The sequence below is a fragment of the Ixodes scapularis genome, unplaced genomic scaffold (assembly GCF_016920785.2).
Source record: "Ixodes scapularis isolate PalLabHiFi unplaced genomic scaffold, ASM1692078v2 PGA_scaffold2__306_contigs__length_199485367, whole genome shotgun sequence".
Lineage (NCBI taxonomy): Eukaryota > Metazoa > Arthropoda > Arachnida > Ixodida > Ixodidae > Ixodes > Ixodes scapularis.
The window spans coordinates 170,741,523-170,761,024 of record NW_024609857.1 but is presented as its reverse complement, the minus strand read 5'-3'; the positions used below and the strand labels follow the sequence as shown (position 1 = coordinate 170,761,024).

The 19,502-nt window shown below is 46.2% G+C and overlaps 1 protein-coding gene across 1 annotated transcript in view; it reads right to left on the bottom strand.

Annotated features, from left to right (window-relative positions):
* The window catches only part of LOC115320474, a 34,597-nt gene extending 15,095 nt beyond the window's left edge, over positions 1–19,502 (bottom strand). The window contains exon 1 of the mRNA XM_040221078.3: positions 19,304–19,502. Coding sequence (XP_040077012.3) covers positions 19,304–19,502 — 199 coding nt within the window. The remainder of the gene's footprint in view (positions 1–19,303) is intronic.

The window sequence follows — 19,502 nt, the reverse complement described above, 5'->3', positions numbered from 1 at the left end:
TCTTGCTGCCTCAATGCCCAGAAAAACGGAACCGGTCTTTGTTTTAGGAAAAAACAAAACAAAGTTACCTTCAAGAAAACAAGTCAGAAACACCTGCTCAATCTGAAGCGTTGTCTGTGGATTTAGCAAAATTGGCATTTCAGGCAGCTCTCCCCGAAAATGTGTTGTGGCTGCTGGCCCGTATCGGAATGGTTGACCCAAATTATTTATCACTACGTATCGACGTCGTTATTTTGAAATAAAAAAAAAATCGCACAGACGACGGCACATTGAGCAATACTGCCAAAGTTTTAACTTTTGTTTTGTCCGCATTTATTCAAGCCCGTTTTCAAACTTTGCCAGCGTGTTGTCCTCTATTTTGCTATAAATATTGTCGTCCTGATTAGCAGGAAAAGTTGACGAGAAACGCTCAAATCGAGGCATTTTACTAAATATGCATACTTTTGCAAATCAATTAAAAAAAAATGCTATCTTCGATATTTTAACTCTTCCAAAATAACGCCAATAGTATCTATGAGCATGATGTGCAAAAATATTATTGCATTGTTTCTGTGTCTTATACATACCCGTAGTTGACAAGTTCATAATTTTTACAGCCCGTAAGAGTGCTCCGGGGTGGTCAGATTGGCAGCGCAGGGGTGGGCGATAGTTTCTAAGTGATAATGTTTAGCAAGTTATTTTTTCTTCGTACGAGATTTAAAAAAAAAAAGTACGCATGAGCCGGAGCAATCGAGAGACGCTAGCCTGTCGCACGCTTAGCAGGGTACGTTTTCGGTAGTCGGCGTGTAGCGTCTCTGTGTACGCCAAGCAAAGGAATCAACAGAAGTGGTTCCGATAGCAGATGTTTATCTCAGCGTGTAAGAGAATGGGGGCTGCCGAGAACAATGATCTTCGGCACGTAATCACAAAAGAAATATTATTGTGCTACAATAAATAGGACGTGTACGGGAAGGAATACACGAAGTTTCGGGCGGGCGCCCATCTTCGTGTAAGAAACAAAAAATCGGTGAGTAACAAATGCACAGCCCCCTTTTCTTGTGACGTATACGACCCTTTCTTTGTTTCTCGCCGTGTTTCGTATCTATCACTTGAAGAAGGACGTTCGCCCGAAACGTCGTATTTTCCTTCCCGTCCACGTTTTAGGCAGTGCAGCTGCATCTTTCGTGTTCTTGATTAATTGGTCACCCGGAGGATCACGTCACAAGAAAGGGTGCGTTGATTGAAGGAAAAGGAGGGGAGGCGAAACCATTAGAGGGCACAACCTCTTCGGTTGCCATATATTATTAGAGAAGATATTCACATGCGACGTCATGCATAGTGACAACCAAAAAAAGGGACTTGTAGCTGCGCTCCAATCAGTGATGACACCAGCCACGATTCCGCCCGCGCATACTATGGCCTTGGGAACATTCACGAGTGGCTTGGGGAGGTTGCTCCTTTCTACGCACATTTTATGTGGGTCAGTGACGGCGGAGCAAGCTACTTCAGGAATAGGCACCAACTTCATGAGCTCGCTAAGACCGAGTACCTGTCGGCCAAGTGGCTAGTTTCCGCCACTGGGCATACCAAGAACGCCTGCGATGGGATTGGAGGCCTCGTCAAGCACCATGATGCAACTGTTTACAACCTTCGAGGGCCGGCTACATCAGATATGAAATGTGCGTCAGATATGGTGGACGTCCTCAGCACCAAATTACCCAACGTGGCATTGATTAGCAAGGGCTGACTTTTAGGAGTTCAGTTGAAATGAAAACAACAGCCTGGGATTCCTTCCATCCCGTGCCTGGAATTCCCTCCATCCCGTGCCTGGAATTCAATCCTGGCACTGCTGACAGTGTATAGATGCGTCAACTCACTGCGCCACGAATTGCTCGTAGCACGAACGATAGCGTCTACAAGCAAGCCACTCGGACAATAAAGGCTCGATTCCACCCAGGCCTGCTGGCAGGCTGGTGCGAAGCGGTTACAATGCGTCTAAGACAAAAATGTGATGAAAAGGGAGCATAAAAAGTCTCAAACAAACGAACTGTCCAGCTCGCTTGCACCTTTGCATTTAATTGCATTATAAACAAACAAAAATCTTTCTTCCTCTTTTTTTTTTGCGGTGTGCGGCCCACCACGGCCGAGGCTCTATTGCCGCGCGAAGGTGCCCCCGTTGTACGGCGCCCTATCCTCAATATCGTGTTAGAGCCCTATATCCTGTTACCTAAACGCCTGTTATCGGAGCCGCACCGATCGTTTCCCCTACGTGGCGTGCGCAGAGACGCTACACGCCCGCCATAGAAAGCGGGCCCTGCGAAGCGTGCGACAGGCTAGCGTCTCGCGATTGCTCCAGCTTCTGCGCATTTTTTTGACTCTTGTACTAATAGTAAGGACAAAAAAAGACGTATCAAGAATCATCACTTCAAAAGTACCCTCCACCTCTGTGCTGTCAATCTGACCACCCGGGAGAGGTTTTACGCTGTGTAAAAATAATGAAATTGTCAAATAGGCGTACGCACAGGCCTCATTCATGGCAACCGCGGTAGCCTCCATTTGGCCAGATTTTCTTGCTTTGTAACTTTAAAGACACACAAATAATGCAACATGTTTTTGCACATCCTGTTAGTACATATCACTGGCGCTAACTTGAAAGAGTTTGAAAAAATCGAAGATGGCCTTTCTATTTAAATTGATTTTCAAAATTATGCACATTTACGAAAATGCCTTTATTTGAGCGTTTTTCGTGAACTTTTCCCGCTAACAAGGACAACAATACTTGTCACGAAGATTAGCCAAATAGAGGATAACACGCTGACAAAGTTTGAAAATCCTGGCTGGAATAAATGCGGAGAAAAAAAGATAGAACTTGAGCTGTACGGCTTATTGTGCAGTCGTCTGTGCGATTTTTTATTTCAAAATAACGACGTCGATACTTCGTGATAAATAATTTGGGTCAATCATTCCCATACTTACTTTGTCGGTAAATATATCTGGGCCAGTAGTCACAACACATTTTGGGGGAAAGTTGCTTGAAATGCCAATGTTGCGAAATCCGCAAACAACGCTTCAGATTGACCAGGTGTTTCTGACTTTTTTTTTCTTGGAGGCAACCCCGTCCCCCCCCCCCCCCCCCCCCCCCCTTAAAGAAAAAAAAAAGAAAAAAGAAAACAACAACAACAACGACCGGTTCCGTTTTCCTGGGCATTGTGGCAGCAAGATGCATTTTTCTGGTCAGAATTAAAAATGGTCACCGGATATGGTCGACCGTTCTTATCTGAAACACCAGATGCACCTTCCGAATTGTGCAAAGTATATCAAAGCGCGTAGATTAAACAAAATAAATAATGTCTTCGTTGTTTGCTATAATTGTTCATGAGGCCTATTATTATTTGCACTTTTGGTTTTTTATGTAGCAATGCGTTCGAAGAAAGTGTGATTTTGTTTTTGTTGGTGAATGTCATTTGTGCTGACATACATGATGATAAGCTACGATATTGAACTGCGGAAATGAAAAAAATAATTCTTCTTATTCCAAAAAAACTCCCTTCGCGAGATTATGAATTTCCCGAACAAATTACACATGGGGAATTAAATCCCCATGTATCGATTTAAGTTACCTGTGGACGAACGAGTTTTTTTTATTTTTTTTATTTAGCACGACATACTTCTATCTAATTTTCCGGCATTTATACATTCGGCATTAGTCATTTGATTACTTGGTGTTTTGAAGTTCACGCCTCTGTATTGTTCCAAACTAACATCCGCAAGGTAGCTCGTAAAGTAAAAAAAAAGTAGCAAAACACACCTAAAATGCCTTCCGAAGTCATTATCTTGTGTAAGTACAAGGACGCTTTGTAAATTTTGGGGGTAAACCTAGGGAGATACAGGTTATCAGTTTGACATAATGTCAGTGTTAGTGTTATCCGATTACCTCATCTTGCGAGACGTTTGCTTTTAGAATCTCAATAATTGGCATACTTTTCTAGCAACACACGCAGGACACGCACACCTCAAAAGAGCGAAAGCAAATGTAAAAGAAAAAAAAAAAAAAAAAAAAAGCCGCGGCAAGGGGTATTTGCACTGTGTCGCCCGTTGGCGAAGACAAAACGCCAACAGTCCAAATGGACTCAGATGTGCGTATTTCGATGCCGCTCTTACCTCCGCGGATTCCCGTTTTGTCCCGGAGGCATGCGGTTTAGAAAAGCTCCTTTTAGGGAACGCCGTTTTATCGATATCAGTTTATCCAATCGCAGTTTAGAGAAAATGACGGCAGCCGGAGTGCCGTTCCCGATATCCCCCCGATTCATTAGCCTAGATTGCCGAACCCTTGGCGGTGAACTATTGGTAGTGCACACTCAAGCTTGAGGTTATAATAAATTTTCCCCCAGCGACAGTGAGGGGCGACCGCGCCAAGCGCGGTCTGATTGGAAGCCTAGCTTTTAGTGGTCCAAAAATATCAATAGTACTATCGATAGTATCGATAGTCGCCAGAAATTTGACCATCGATAGTAAAAGAAACTATCGATAGTACTATCGATAGTCGTCTATCGAAAAACTATCGATAGTCGACTATCGAAAATCTATGGATAGTACTATCGATACTCGACGATCGGAAAATTGTTGTTAAGCGACTATCAGAAAACTATCGATAGTCGACTATCGTAAACCTATCGATAGTACTGTCGACAGTTTACTATCGATAGCTATGCGACATTAGTAGTGAGCGTCGCTCCCTCGTCTCTTTTTCTCGCTTTATTTATTTTTTTTTTTTTTTTAAATGGGACACCAACTAGCCCAAGCAATTACCGTCTCAACTTCGGTTCAGCTTTCAGTGATGACGAAGACGGGAGTTTGGCCGAAGAGAGGAGGAAGGGGAAGCGAGCGGCGGTGCGGCAACTGTGTTCGCTCTAGTAGTGCAAAACTATCCATAGTACTATCGATAGTCACCAGAAAACTGAGTATCGATAGTAAAAAAGGAATCGATAGTACTATCGAAAAACTCTCGATAGTTGACTGTCGAAAAACTATCGAGAGTACTATCGACAGTCGACTATCGAAAAACTGTCGATAGTACTACCGATAGTCTACTATCGATAGTTCTGCGACACTATCGATAGTTTTGGAAAAACTATCGATAGTATCGATAGTCAATTTATCGATAGTTTTGCATTACTACTAGCTTGCCGCCGCCTAGAAACAGCAGCTCTCAAACGGAGGCCTCGAGAAAACGTGCACCTCTCGCTAAACCGTGCTTCGATAAACCGTACCCCTTTCGCTAAGATGAGCCTCGATATAACGGCGTTCGATCAGCCGTAGTAAAGACGCTTTGTCGCTGTTAGTACAAAACCTACCGCTTTCGCGTAGCGAAATATTTTATTTCACTTTTTTTTCTGTCAACTGGTTAACTTGATCGGTTCATTGAGCGTGAAGTCTTACGAGTCTGTAAGTTGCCAAGCCCATTCATTTGCGGGTGCAAATGCCGCCGCCGCGATCGGCAGGTTACGCGAATTTGGTTTCGCCTGCCTCCCCTCCAACTTGGGGTGAACTCGTCCGTCCGGGGCCCGCTCTTCGACAGAGACGTCTGCGCTCAAGTTCAACCAGTTCAACTTCAAAGCCTCCTGCCTCCTTTTTCTCGGTTGGAGACGCGCGCGTCTGTCTCCTTTTGTTTCCCTTCACTTTCAGTGCCCGCAAAGTCCGTCTGGACGGAGCTGGCGGCACCGGGCAGCGTTGGGCCGCGTGCACAAAGTAAAAATAGAAGGAAAGACCTCGCTCGCAGTTTGCACGGGTTCTGGCTCTTTCGTTTGTTTTGGGTTAGTTTTTGTTTGGTGTTAGTTTTCACGGTGTTCATTCCGCAGCATTGTTGAATGCTAGATATCAAAACAAGTAAAACACGTACAAATAAGCGCTCCGCCACAATTTTCTTCTCCGGTGAAGACCATCTGCACGTTCCGTAAAAATGACTTTAGGAGCTACTTTTCGGTAGTCTATAGTGGCCTGCACTTCAAACGCGGACTGCATGTTTGAGGCAAAAATAAGTCTAGCTATAGTCAGTTACAGGTTAAGAAGGTAGCGGCAAATGCCCCTCAAAGGGAATCAGATATCCCTCCGCCACCTTTGCATCCAATAGCGTCCCACTGTTTCCGTGACGTCGCGGACAACGCGCGAGGAGGGTTTCGACTTTGACTTAGCATTGTGGAAGCCACGAGAGGGAGATTAGAGTTCTCCCCCACCGGCGGAAACAAACACGACTTTCGGGGATTAGCTTCCCCCCCGATGGATACAAAGGCTGCTTTCAGGGGCTCGGTTCCCTCTCCGATGAATACAAAGGTCGCTTTAAAAGTGGGATCGGAGACAAGTGGGAATCCACTGAAGCGGAACAAGGAGCGTTTCCAGTGAACTCTTCTTTCGACTGCGGAGAGATTTGAAACGGGCGCATCACACTTGTGGGAGGAGCTTCTCCTACCTTCTTGACTTGTAACCGACTAGCCGTTTCTCACTCAGCCGATCCTGGGTCTTTATTCAGTTCCTTGTGTGCGCTTGTGGTGTATTGCTTTCAAAAAACGTGCTCTAGCGTTCGACCTTGGTATACAAAGAAGTGAGATTTAGAAGATTTCACTGAGGTCCGGACGAAGATGAAAGGCGCAATCTTCGGGAGCAGCCCAGTGAAATGGCTTTGCCGCGCTTTTTAGATGAGTGCATACAAGTGTGCATGCAGCTTTAGCTTCTCGGGAGCGACGGTGCAGGCTCTCAAGGAGAACATTGACGGGTTGCCTCTCAAAAAGTTCGATTTTGCGGTAGTCTACGTAGGCGGAAACAATCTGCAAAATGGCGACAGGGGGTCAGCCTCGGTCAAAGAAGAAGAGCTTACAACACCCCAGCATGGTTGTAAGCTATGGAGAAAAATGTGCTGATTTTCGGAGAAGTGGGGTTTAGGGAAGCTCGTTTTACCGAACACCGTTTTCGCGACAACAGCAGATCGGATCGCCGTTTAGAGAAAATGGCGACCGCCCGCATGCTAACCAACCTTTGGCGATCCACGCTCGAACTTATATTAAACTTTTCCCGAGCGACAGCGAGGGGTGCCCGCACGAAGCGCGGTCTGTTTGGAAGCCTAGCTTGCCGCCGCCTACAAACAGCATTTCTCAAACGGAGGCCTCGATAAAATGTATCCATTTTCGCTAAACCGTGCTTCGATATACCTCACCCCTTTCGTTGAAACGAACCTGGATAAAACCGCGTTCGATAACCGTAATAAACCCGTCTTTTTTTTTTTTTTCTTTTTGACACCTTCAATAGTCGTTTGAAGCAAACATCAAAGTTTGTTGTGCAACACGAAAATCATGCAACTATCTCAAGGTCTTGTTATTTTAGTTTTATACTAGATCCCAAAGAAAAACATGACGTATCTACATCTTTTGGCTAAATTTTATATTTTCGTGTTCTTTCTACCGAGAAATGCTATCACATATTTTCCGATGATTCAATAAGTGTGCGCGTTTTTGCAAAGCACAGCTAGCATCTGGACTTTGCTTTTCGGGACCTGCTCCTATGGCTCAGGCAAAGAGTACATTTTGTGTTCTGTTACAAGCTCATACCGCAACTCCGAAAGAAGGCAGTTGAGCCCGAAGTACGGTTATTCAACAAGGCACTGCCACGTGCAATAGAGTGCACAAAGGAGCGGATCTTGGTCGTCTTGAATGTGGACGTAAGTTTGTATCTTTCTGAGTTGCCCTTTCCCATAAAATCGCACGTCTCTTGCAAACGCAAGGTCCTTGGATGTTCTAAGAAGCTAATTAGAAGAGGACAACTATCACATGGCATACTAACTCTATCATATGACCTACCATAACACTATTGAGAGGAGTTTACGCGTAATTTTGTTCAGTCTAACGAAATTACTCCTACTTTTTGACGCATTACATTCTAGAGCATAGCGGCATTGATTTTCGCAAATGGTAAAGTACATTTGCACGAGCCAGGAGAAGCAGGAAAAATATTTTGATAATCTTAGTGACTTATTTGGGTCCTCAACATTCGTATTACTATTATTACAGCGCTGAAAATAAAAGCCACGAACACAAGAACTTTCGTTCTGCCTCGGACAGCGCGCACCTCGATAGAAATTTAATGGGACCCGGAATAGGGGTAGTCACACATCGTTCTCCCTTTCTATTTTTCCTTTATTAGACTTAATACAGATGTTTTTTTAACACAGCAACAAACAAGTATGTTATGCCGGTCTACCTGCCGGCTACCATGAAAGTGTCCTCTCCTCACTCGCTTATCCCCCAATGTACTGCCTTTTATTTCGCCTATTGTAGGGACAAAGGCTGGCGCGTGCGCTAAAACCGGAAGCCGTGACTAATTTGCTTGCACGCGGTTTAAAGTTCCGTTGCAGCAGTTTTAAGTTCGAATTTCGGGCACTTTGCACAACCATACTGACACAAGTGTCACGCAAGTATCTCATGCGCAACGCCATGAGCTACAAGTTTAATCGTCGCTGCGTAATTACGTGACCCCACGCAACAAGGTCACGTGATCATGCGACCACCATAGGCGCGCTATTCACAGTTTGGTCACGTGGTGGGCGGGATCCAACTGACCATGTTCACATGACCCCCACGGGACATGGTCACGTGGTCATGTGACCACCAGAGGTGCGTTTTTTCCAGCGTGGTCACGTGGTGCACAGGATCCTACGGACAATGGCCCACCGATCACTTATTAGAGCACGACGAGCACGAATACGCAAGGTCTGTGGAGGGTTGCCACACGCTTTCCGCCCATAATGAACTTCAAGTATTCATTCAGAACAGTATTCGGTGAAAGTAGCAAAATCGTTGCATGGCCCCTCTAATGAAACAGCATTAACCATGATCATAATAAGCCGTTCAATCTTGCGGTACTCTGAGTTGAATAGGCCTGCTCTGTCCAAATACATCCACTACGTGTCTCTTCGTTTTCAGCACAAATTTCTCGACCCAGGGCCGGCCTTAGAGCAGCAAGCGCCCTGGGCAAACTGCAGGCGTGGCGCCCCCCCCCCCCCCCCCCTTACACACACGTATACTATTCTCGCACCAAACATCATGTTGTAAGCAAACATGCCACAGTGACCCAGCGCGAATGGTCGCGATTTTGTCGTTGTCAGTCGAAAACCGCGTCCTAAAAACGAACGACGTCCGCGAGCATTGTGAGCTTTGTCGGCACCGTGTTCAAAGTTCAAGAATCATTTATTTCTTAGATTAACCAAACTTCAGCTGTGGGTCTCCCATAGCAAGCTAACGTCTAAGGGACAGAGAAAACAGAAGCACAAGTTAACCATGTCAAATGCCGTAGAAGGCAACCTTCCGAGCCTTCAACAACGCAAATTGGGCTACGTCTTGCGACATATCCAGCCTAGACGCTATCTTGTTTTCAATGGACAAAATTGCCAATGACGATATCCTGTCATCTGCCATGGTTGATCTTAGGTATGTCTTAATAAGCTTTAATTTTAGAAACTCCTCTCAGCGGTGGCCATTGACATTGGCAAAGGGAGGAGGATCCTCAATGACACCCACGTATGAGGGAATTTGTCACATAGATGGTTGTCCGGAATGAACTGGAAAACGTCCTGGCGAGCACTGCATCCAGTGGGCAGCAGGCTGCATAGTTAGATCAGCTCCTCGCAGAGATCTGTACCGTCGATGTCTGCACTTTCTAGGTGTCTCAGACTCTGAGTGCATGGTCAAGGTATTGGCAAAGTTTAAGACGTTCCGCTTTGTCGGGAAGTCGGGTGAGGCCGTAAGGGAACCCCCAGAAGCTCACGTGCTGCTCCATCCGCGTGAAGCGTTCTTCAATCGACATCTCACGGTGTGAATCATCTCGTAGAAGAACTCTCGCTTGAATTTTGTCTCGACATCATCAACCTCGTCCTGGCACTCATAACAGAACTGGCGCTTTTTCCGCCGCAGTCGAGGGGCCGGTTTCGTCGCACTGTCAATACCCATGCTCTCGGGAAGACCGTTCGCAGTTGCCAGTTGCAGTTTCGTACCCGACATCGCGATAATTGTCGATGCAATCGCTGCATGCTTTCATCAGCTGGGTGGTTGCTACGATGTCCTTCGTTTTGCATTGCATGTTCTCGCTTACAACATTAACTTGTAAAAAGAATGTCGTACCATACAACAATGTAAACGAGAAACTGAACTGCAAGAGTTAGAGCTTCATGTCGGACACCAGGTTTGCCTGCTGTGATGCGGCCATTCTTGCGCAACATTATAAATTTATGTTTTTCGCGGTTTTCGGGATTTTTGTGGCGAGTTTCTGAATTTTGAGTTGGCAACACTGATCGGCATTGGAAGTCCGTAGTCGTCGCTGGTCGCTTACACACAAAAAAAGAAAGAGCTGCGGATCCAAAGTTCTTTACACATATTATTTTCAGTTAGGTTGAAGCCTCTGGGCACAGAGACTCACCGGATGCTGAGGGGGCATTGGTTCGTTCAGCTTACTGCTAGAGACTCCACAGCGAGCGTTGCCCAAAGCGCAGCTCGAATGTCGGGAGGAATCGGGTTCATTTTACCCCCGGTCAGACCTACTGAGCGAAGTCATTCTTCGGCTCAGAATAACTTGGCAAAGGGTGAAGCCTACGTTTTCTGCGAGCCAATCAGAGACTCTGAGCGAAGCACGTGATAACTAAGAGCAAAACTCCGTTCCAATACTATTTTGTCCCGTGACTCGCTCCGACACACTGATTTGCTCGCCGATGGGTTTGGCGCCACCGTTTAGTAAGTTGCGCTAAGAGAGCGGCATGCTGGCTCCATCGCTTTTTGCCAGTCAGGTTTTGCTCCGCTCGTAATTTGAGAGCTGTGCGGAGGTGACCGCTTGCCCAGTCGTTCATGACTCATTCAATGGCGCTTTGATTCTCACGGGGGAGAGGTTCTCTATAGTAAAACAACATTCGCAGGTGGCTGCGGGTTGATGGACGCCAATTATAACAAGAACTTAGTCGTTGGTTTTGCGGCCGAAATGCCAAACGGCGATGCGGTCGTTTTTTGTTTTTGATTTTATCCCCTCGAGGTTTGAGCCCTGCATGACCTGGCGGCCCTTTCGGCGCCCCTCTATGAATGGCGCCCGGTGCAACTGCATAGGTCGCCCACTCCAAATGCCGGCCCTGCCTCGACCGAGAGAAAAAATACGAAAAAAGGCCTGCTGGCGGCGGACAAGTATCACGTATCGGGTGGCCCCGGTACAGCGACCTTGGCTGGTATCCTGGTGGGCGCCGTGAACGTCGCTTTTGGGCTATGGATGACGAAGCGGCCTGGCGTTGATTGACGCCCACGGATTCACAGTTGCAAAAGTTATGGGGCTAAAGCCACACGACTGGAGTTTGTCGAAATTTCCGAAAATGAAAATGCGCCTCAGTGAAGTCTGCTGGCTGGTCGAGATTTTTAATTTTTAAGTATTGTTCAGGTTCTTTTTATATTTTTCCGGCACACGCAATCACAAATATTCGCCACTCGCTACCTTTTTTCTTTCCTCGCACAACTTCCTGCGCGTCTACTTTTCCTAGAGTAGACGATCAATCTCTGTAATCGGCGGGGGAAGCTCGGCGAATGGCGAATCCGAATTATTGTTTCGCTCTAAAAACGATGTCTTTATGACGGACAGACAACAGCCGTGTCATGCCTCTGAGTGTCCCCTCGGCGACTATTTTTCGGTCTGGACACATCAATGGCTTCGCCATTCGCCGAGCATCCTCCGTAGCTTACAGAACTGGCTCTCGAATTGCTTTGGGGAAACACAGACACACGGGAACTTTTTTTACCGAGGTATACATTTTGGACCGGTGTCGCCCACTGTTTATTTGTTTTACCTTTATCTTTAAAATATTGAAAAGTGTCGACCAGTGCGTTTCCTCAGCAGTTGTGCACCAGCTTTCTGTATATGTACATACGCATGTCAGTAAAGATATATGTAAATATTTCGTAATTATACTGCGTATTTTATGGTATGTTGAACAAGAGGGCGGGTAAACCCTTTTTCTCCTGTGTCGCCAGCAATATGACGGCAGGAGGTTCGCTTGAAACAAGCAAATAGCAAGGCTTCTACGTATCTCAAATACTCTACTCAAGATACTGTAATTAAGATACTTTTGTCGGTATTTTGGTATCTTGAAGATACATTCGATTGAGAGTAATTAGCACTCTATCTTGACTACATTGCTTAGTATCTTCTACTCAGTATCTCAAATACCTTTTCCGGCGTACGAAGAAGTTTGTCCCCAAAGGGGAAGTACTAAGACTAAATGTTCTTTCTTTCTCCTTTGCACGTGTCTAGGGGGACAAATGAGGTGTACACTAGGAGGTCATCGAACGATATGCATTTCAGCTAAGTTAATATAATCAAGATGCCCCCATTTTTTTATTTAGTTGTAATAACTTCAGCTCGTCGCGCGCTTATAAAGTATCTTCGAAAGTAATTCAATTATTTTTCAAAGTATTTGCACTTTACTCAAAATAGTTTGGCGCAAAAGTAACTTGAATACTACTCTAAATACTTTCTCACTTGGGTATTTAGTATCTTGTCTTAAATACTTTTGTCGAGTATCTTGAACAACACTGCAAATCGTTGACACCTGCACCATTTGAAGTATAGATAAAATAATCGGTTCAGATCGCCTAGACGCTGCAAACGAAAACCGCCTTGGTGTCGAAGCGCGAGGCAGTTGATCGGATTTGGTCGGACACAGTGGGTCTAACGAATACTGGCAAGTGGGTTCCTAGCGGGTTCCGGGAGGGTTGATGAGGTGATGATTTCAGCAATCCACCAGCCGGATTTCGGTGCCACACGAATCATGACATGATAGTCAGCTCTATGTACGCGAAATCATTAAAACATCCACCAAGCAAAAAGTACAGTACATTTCATTCACATCCTTCAGTCTTATCAACGAGAAGAATTTAGCACTATGATTTCGTCTCGTCCTGCGATGGTCGTCAGCCGACGCCACGGCCCGTTAGGTTCAATCGGGAGCCAGTCACGTAATGCATTACTTCGACGCGCGTATAAGAAAAGCACGCTAATGCACACGTGCCTATAACTGGTCTGTGATTGGACCTGGTGGGCCCTAACCTAGGTTGTAGATAGGGACTTTAACTTTCGGACAAATGCTATAAACTCCGTGAAACACTCGCCGGTGAAACTATCGCGAATTCGGATTTATCCGAACAACTCCGAATTCGACGGCTGTCAGTTGTAAAATCTTGAGCGGTCTTGACCTTTTCCAGGGATCCGAGGACAAGTTTTGCAACCGTTTTTCTTTGTTTTTCTTTTTTGTTTTTGTAAGCGTCAAAAGAAGCGTCTTTCTCTGCACATATTCCTTTGTTATCCTCGTGGGCAACAGGAATTCAATAATCAGTCAGACTTTCGAAGTATCCGCACGGAAAAGGCAGGACTCTGCCAAGGAATACAGATATTTTGAAGTAACTGACAGAGACATTGTATTGCCTTTGAGGCTTTATCATACAACATGAAAGTTTAATGAAAGAAAGAAAAAAAAAGAAAAAAAAAGAACACCCGGTTTATAAATCAACTTCTGGAGGGAATATGGTATCAAAAGGCTAGTTCGTTTCACCTTATGGGCGAGCGAAGCCAACGCTACAAGCGCGAGCATGCTGCTTGTAACAGCGCCTGTGGTGCACGTACGCACGTGCGAAGCCGGCACGCTCGGAGCCTTGGGCTCGCGCTTCTAGCTTTGACTTCGCTCGCACATGACGTGAAACGAAGTATATACACCGACACGCGGCTCCGACGCCGTCCCTCTGCGGTGGCGCTGCCTTGAGTACGGCGCACCACGCAGAGGCGGCATCTCTTCAAAAACGAGACGCTGCGATTCCGCAGTGCCCACACCCGGTGTGGGCAAAGCAAAAACCGTGTTTGTAAACAGGGCGGTCTTCGCGCGCTCGTCTATAGCCAAAATTGCGGGCTCGCACCGAGAGATGCCAAAGCACGTATACTCTGCATAAACAAAAAAAAAAATAAATAAATAAAAAAAAAAGGTCGGGCAGTGAAATCGCCGAGATGTCGCCACTCCGCACAAGCGAATGTGTACGAAGGCACCCTATTAACGGTGGCGAGACAAAAAAGAAAAAGAAAAAACGCCTGCTCCCCGCAAAATCAACCCGCAAAAACCTGCCCGGTAAACGCGGGCGCAGACAACTGCAGGTCTTCCACGCGCGCGGCCGGGTCTCCTCACTCTCTCTCTCATTCTTTCTCTGCGTGTTTTTGTTTTTATTTATTTCCCCCTTCGTTACTTCTCTTCGTCGACCCTCCTTTGCCCCGGGTTCGTGGTATGTTCCGTTTCTCCTTACGATGGACCGCAGAGGACCCTACGAGCTATCGGAGCCAATCCAATGCCGCGTGAGCGTCACGTCAGCTTTAGGACAGACACAACGAAGCACGAGGCGCGTGGCACGTTCATATGCGCTGGATTGGCTGCTACGACTTGTAGCTCCAGTTCCGGTCCATCGTAAGGTGCGTGCAACGGCCAAGAAACTCGCTCCGCGAATGGGCACGTTGTTTGAAGCGAGGATCGGTCGGGCAACCACGCGCAGTACTCTCGGTTTGAAGATGCACTGCCGTTGTTCGTGGGAAAGAACGTCGTCCGTCGTCACGTACGGCGACGCGGGGCTTGCGTCCTCGCCGTCGCAATATTTAATCTTCGTCTGGCTCTTGCAGAGCCCATCTGGCTCTTGCAGAGCATAACCAACGTGTATGCTCTCAAAATAAACACCCAACTGTGTGGACAACAATCTAGACAAAGCGGCCCCTATATTTCGATCCGCTCCCCAATAGTCCAATTCACGAGACGCTCTCACTGTTCAGTAATTATTTCTAAGCCAGTTCATTCATGCTCTAACGAGTCGTAAAAATCCATCAGCCTTGCTCTTCCAAACGATAAAACGAATTCCGAGTAGGATAAATTTAAACTCGTTTCAAAGTACACTACCAAGATAAAGCCGCCCATATTAATTGTCTCTAAAACAGCAGTTGCAACATGACGAATCACGGAATTAACTCGAGATATTTAGCACATCTTAGTTCAGCGGTTCTCAAACTGTGGTCCGCGGCGACGGTTGAAGGGGTCCCGGCTGATTCGAGGATCACCCTGTATATGTGTTCATGTGAGTAAAAACAGCGGCGCACAGACACAACTAAAGGGAAGAAAATTAAAACAAATGCAAATTTAATAATTCGAGCAACATAAGCGAAACTGCACTGAACGTACGGTTGAATGCACTGACCGTGGATTCAAATAAACACTTGTCAACTACAAACACATGGGACACGAGGCGACAAAGACAATCACAAGACATTACTTCAAAATCCGTCTTTACAAGTGGACTGGCGTGGAGAGTTCGCCAGTAGCACTGTCAATATATAATAAATATTTTTTTTAATTACACAATATATTTCTCGCGATACTGTATTACATAAATGGCATTGATAAAACACTATCAAATGATCTGTGCCGCGAGAGGCGCTCCGGAATATTATTTCTCACTATAAACATTGTGTTTGCAATTAACACGCTATTTATTTTGTACGATGTGTTAGCGAGTGATTGCTTTATTCAACTATGCAGAAATAGCGGTACTGCGATTCCCGTGGCCAAACGAGCCAATTATGTTTTGGCCATAAAAAAACTGAAAACCTAGATACTTAAAATCCCTCTGGGTTTTAGCAATACGTCCAAATTTATTTACCGTCTAATGACTTTAAATATATAATTGCAATACGAGCTATAAACCCGCTCGTGGGAAACTTGATTAGCAGATTTTAGTTATTTACCCACCCAGCTTATCGCTACAATGATCTCCCATGTAGTGTTCGCCGAGCCCCCTAAAGGCACAGTGAATACGGCACTAAGGTAAATGCCTCCCCCTCTTTTAAAAGAAAAACACGTTCCAGTTAAGTAAAAACAACACTGTATATTAGGTACTTTAAAAATAAATACATAATCGAATACATATATGACAAACTACCGGCATATACCTTCGTTACTTCATCACAACTAGCCACCAGCACTGCACAACAAAGTATTTTTATACAATTTTTCACGACACTGATTGTTTCTTATAGTATTTCATAGACAATTTGTAATGATTGGCGACCGGGCAGTTTTTCATGACTTGAGAACATATCTTCCAATAGTCCTGATCCCCACACGTTCTGCTCCTCGGAAGACTTCGTAGAAGGTTGAGCACTTTCGTGTAGTTCGTTCCACACTGCAGCAGAATCGTTCAATCTAAAAAATAAAAACAGAGAAAAACACCATGAACGGTTATAGGGTCTAGTCACGTGCTGAGTCATCGCCCACAAACATGACCACCAAACGATAAAGCAAAACTGATTCGGGAGAGTTGTGAAAATTGAAAGACAAAGCAAACTCGCCAATGGGATAACTGCTTTTGCCTTCGGTGGCCATACTTCTGTGTTGTGACTCGGCATCAAAAGGCAGTCTGACGTCGTATAAATACTTGTAACCTCCTTGCCTACTAGCCCCGAGAACGAACGCAAGCGTCGCTGTTGTTCGAGGCGTTCGAGATCGTTTCATAGGTCACAAGGAAAGGGTACAGAGAGTTTAATCGCAAAAGATTACAATCGCACAAATAGAAATATAAAAAATGGCGCTAAACATAAAGCAAAAAGTTACGGTGAAGTTATCAGCGGCCAATCACCAACCGTCCGCAACGTGAGTACTAAAGGTGTCGCGAACCAGCCGACGTTCGAGTTCGACCAGGTTCGAGCTTCTCGAACCTTTCCCGCAAGTCCGACAACGTGCGTACTTGGGCACACGTACGCCCAAGTATGCATGCGCCCACTCAAACACGCACGAATTAGGCACTCATACGCATGCGCGAACACAGATACGCGGATGCACGCGCAGGCACGGATGCAAATTCACGTACACACGCACAAGCACACCCGCGCACACGTACGCACGAATTACACACGCACGTGCACGCGCGCACTCGCGCACTCGCACAGGCACGCGCACTTATAAGCAGGCAAACGCCCACGCGTGCAAACACGCACGCAGATGCACGTATAACACGCACACAGATACGCGGGTATATATACTCACGCGTAAACATGAAAACACGCATGTGCACGGGGGGCACGCACATAAGCATCCTCGCTCATGCAGGCGCACACGCAAGCAGACACGGACGCGCAATTACGTTCGCAAGCGCGAGCACGCACATAATAGAAAAACTAGACGAAACGTCACAAGGTGTATCGATGAAACGAACGCCGGCTATTTCCGATGGAACGATTTATCCTTGAAAAAGTGCAGCTTCGAAGATACGAGCTGTCTAAAACGTCGTCTGACGAACTGACTGCATGGCACCGCGTATATTCGGAATGTATAGTACATAAAACAGCGGTCACTAAAACAAGCACACAAAAAGCATAACTGTTTCCAGTGCTTCGTGAGAAATCGTCACCCCAGTTGCCGAAACAAATCTTGCATTCACAGAAATACACATACAACAGAGAGGGATTCTAACCACGGTCATCTCACCATAAAAATAAACTACGCATTGCCAAATGCTCAGCGTCCGCCCAAATGTAGCCTAGCGACAGAGACGGGAGGCACTCACTTGATCGAATGACGTTTTAGCGAACGCCCACGTTTCATCGAACGACACTTTAGCGAATAGTCGGACGCCGCGAAGCGGCGTTTTCGGGTGGGCCAAATGAGTTCATATTTTTGTAATGAGTTGCCGCAGACTGCCGCCGCGAAGCGGCGTAAAGCGCAGCGCGACGGATGGGTTAACGCGCGCCCCCGTTATTCGCTAAAACGACCATTCGCTCAAATGTCGCCGTTCGCTAAAATGTCATTCGCTCTTGTGATATGGACCCCGACAGAGACTAATGTATTTTCGTGGCGAGAAAAACATGCTTCGGATTTCTTTCGAACGCACTCTAAAGAAATGTATATTATATCTACGATCAAAATTCGCGCCCCTTTTAGAGGAAGAAATGTAGTACTTACCGTACCAGAAGGAGCGTCGTTCTTGTGCCTGTACGATCGCTTTGATCACGCACAGTCTGCAACGACGGTAACAAGCGGATAGCCTTCGGCATCGATCTCGCCAGATTCCTTCGCGCGCCTCGCTTCTTCCACTCCGGCCTGTTGCATGGCTTCCCAAGCGGCATCTTCAACACCCCGAGTCAATTCGTTCTCGCAGCGCGACGACACAATGACTCAACCTCACCTGAAACCTCACCATCCGTAGTTTCAGCAGAGGGTCGCTTACGTGCAAACTCTATTTGCGACTTCGAGACCTTTCGCTTGCCATATTTATACCTCTTTGGACCCATAGCTGCGAGGACGGCCTTTCTAGTTATGAAAACACGCACAGCTATCCGCCTCACATCCCACCCCGAGAAACAAAACCACTCTGCCTGGACGGGTCTTGCCGTCTCTGGACCACCACAAGCGCGTTACTGAAGAGCGCATGCGCGCGGAGTAATACAAAATCAGAGCAGCGTGCGTGGCGAAATGGTGGCGCCCTCACGCGGCGCTCGTCGAACTAGTCTTGACCGTCCAAACGAGGAAAACAAGCCACAACACCTTGGTTGAGTTTTTTCGATGTAGTTAAAGAACGGACGTACGTACAGCTATAATTTTAATATAATTGAATTCCGTGTTAAATTCCGCAGATATCCCACCAGACACATTTGTAGTTAAAAATTCACAGGTTTTTAAAAACGCGTTCTAACGTAAACATGTCAAAACAGCCAATTCCGACCGATTTCACGATTTAATATAAAATATAATAAATTTTTTTATTAAAAATATGCTCGGTGGGATAGTTGGACGAAGAATCAATCTTTTTATAGCAAAAAAGTTTGAAAAAATCGGTGTAACGGTTATTAAATGAGAATTTTCGTAAAATGGCAGAAAATCGCGTGTATTCTCTATGGGGCTTGGAGGAGCGCTCCCTCTTAACCATTTCCCCCATCGTAGGTATACAATCATCATCCGGACCCGGGTTGGATTCGATATCCCCGCATGATAACAGGTCACGAATTACAGCAATACACTCAAGGAACAGCAGTACACACGTCCGAGGGCATGGCGGCGAGAAAAGACAAACGTTGCTAGTACGCTTACAATGCAAGGAGTGACTTCTGCTCACCTGCACGTAGAGCATGATAGGGTTAGCCATTGCTCCCGGAGGAGTGCCGCCATGCCCTCTGACGCTGAAGAGCTGTCGTGGCCTTTTTGTAGTCTCGTGGGCGAGACAAGTTGTCGATGTCGGTCTGCCTTCTTTGGCGAACACGAGTTTCCTGAAGATGTTTCCAGGCTCCTCGCTGGCTTGAAAATGGGCGTCGGTTGTCCAGTTCAGTTGCAGCGGCGACATGATGACTTGGCGTTCCGAAGAATCGCCCTGATGCGTCGGCGACCCCGTCAGTCCAGCCAAGGTGATCAAAAACTGCACGTAGAGCATGATAGGGTTAGCCAT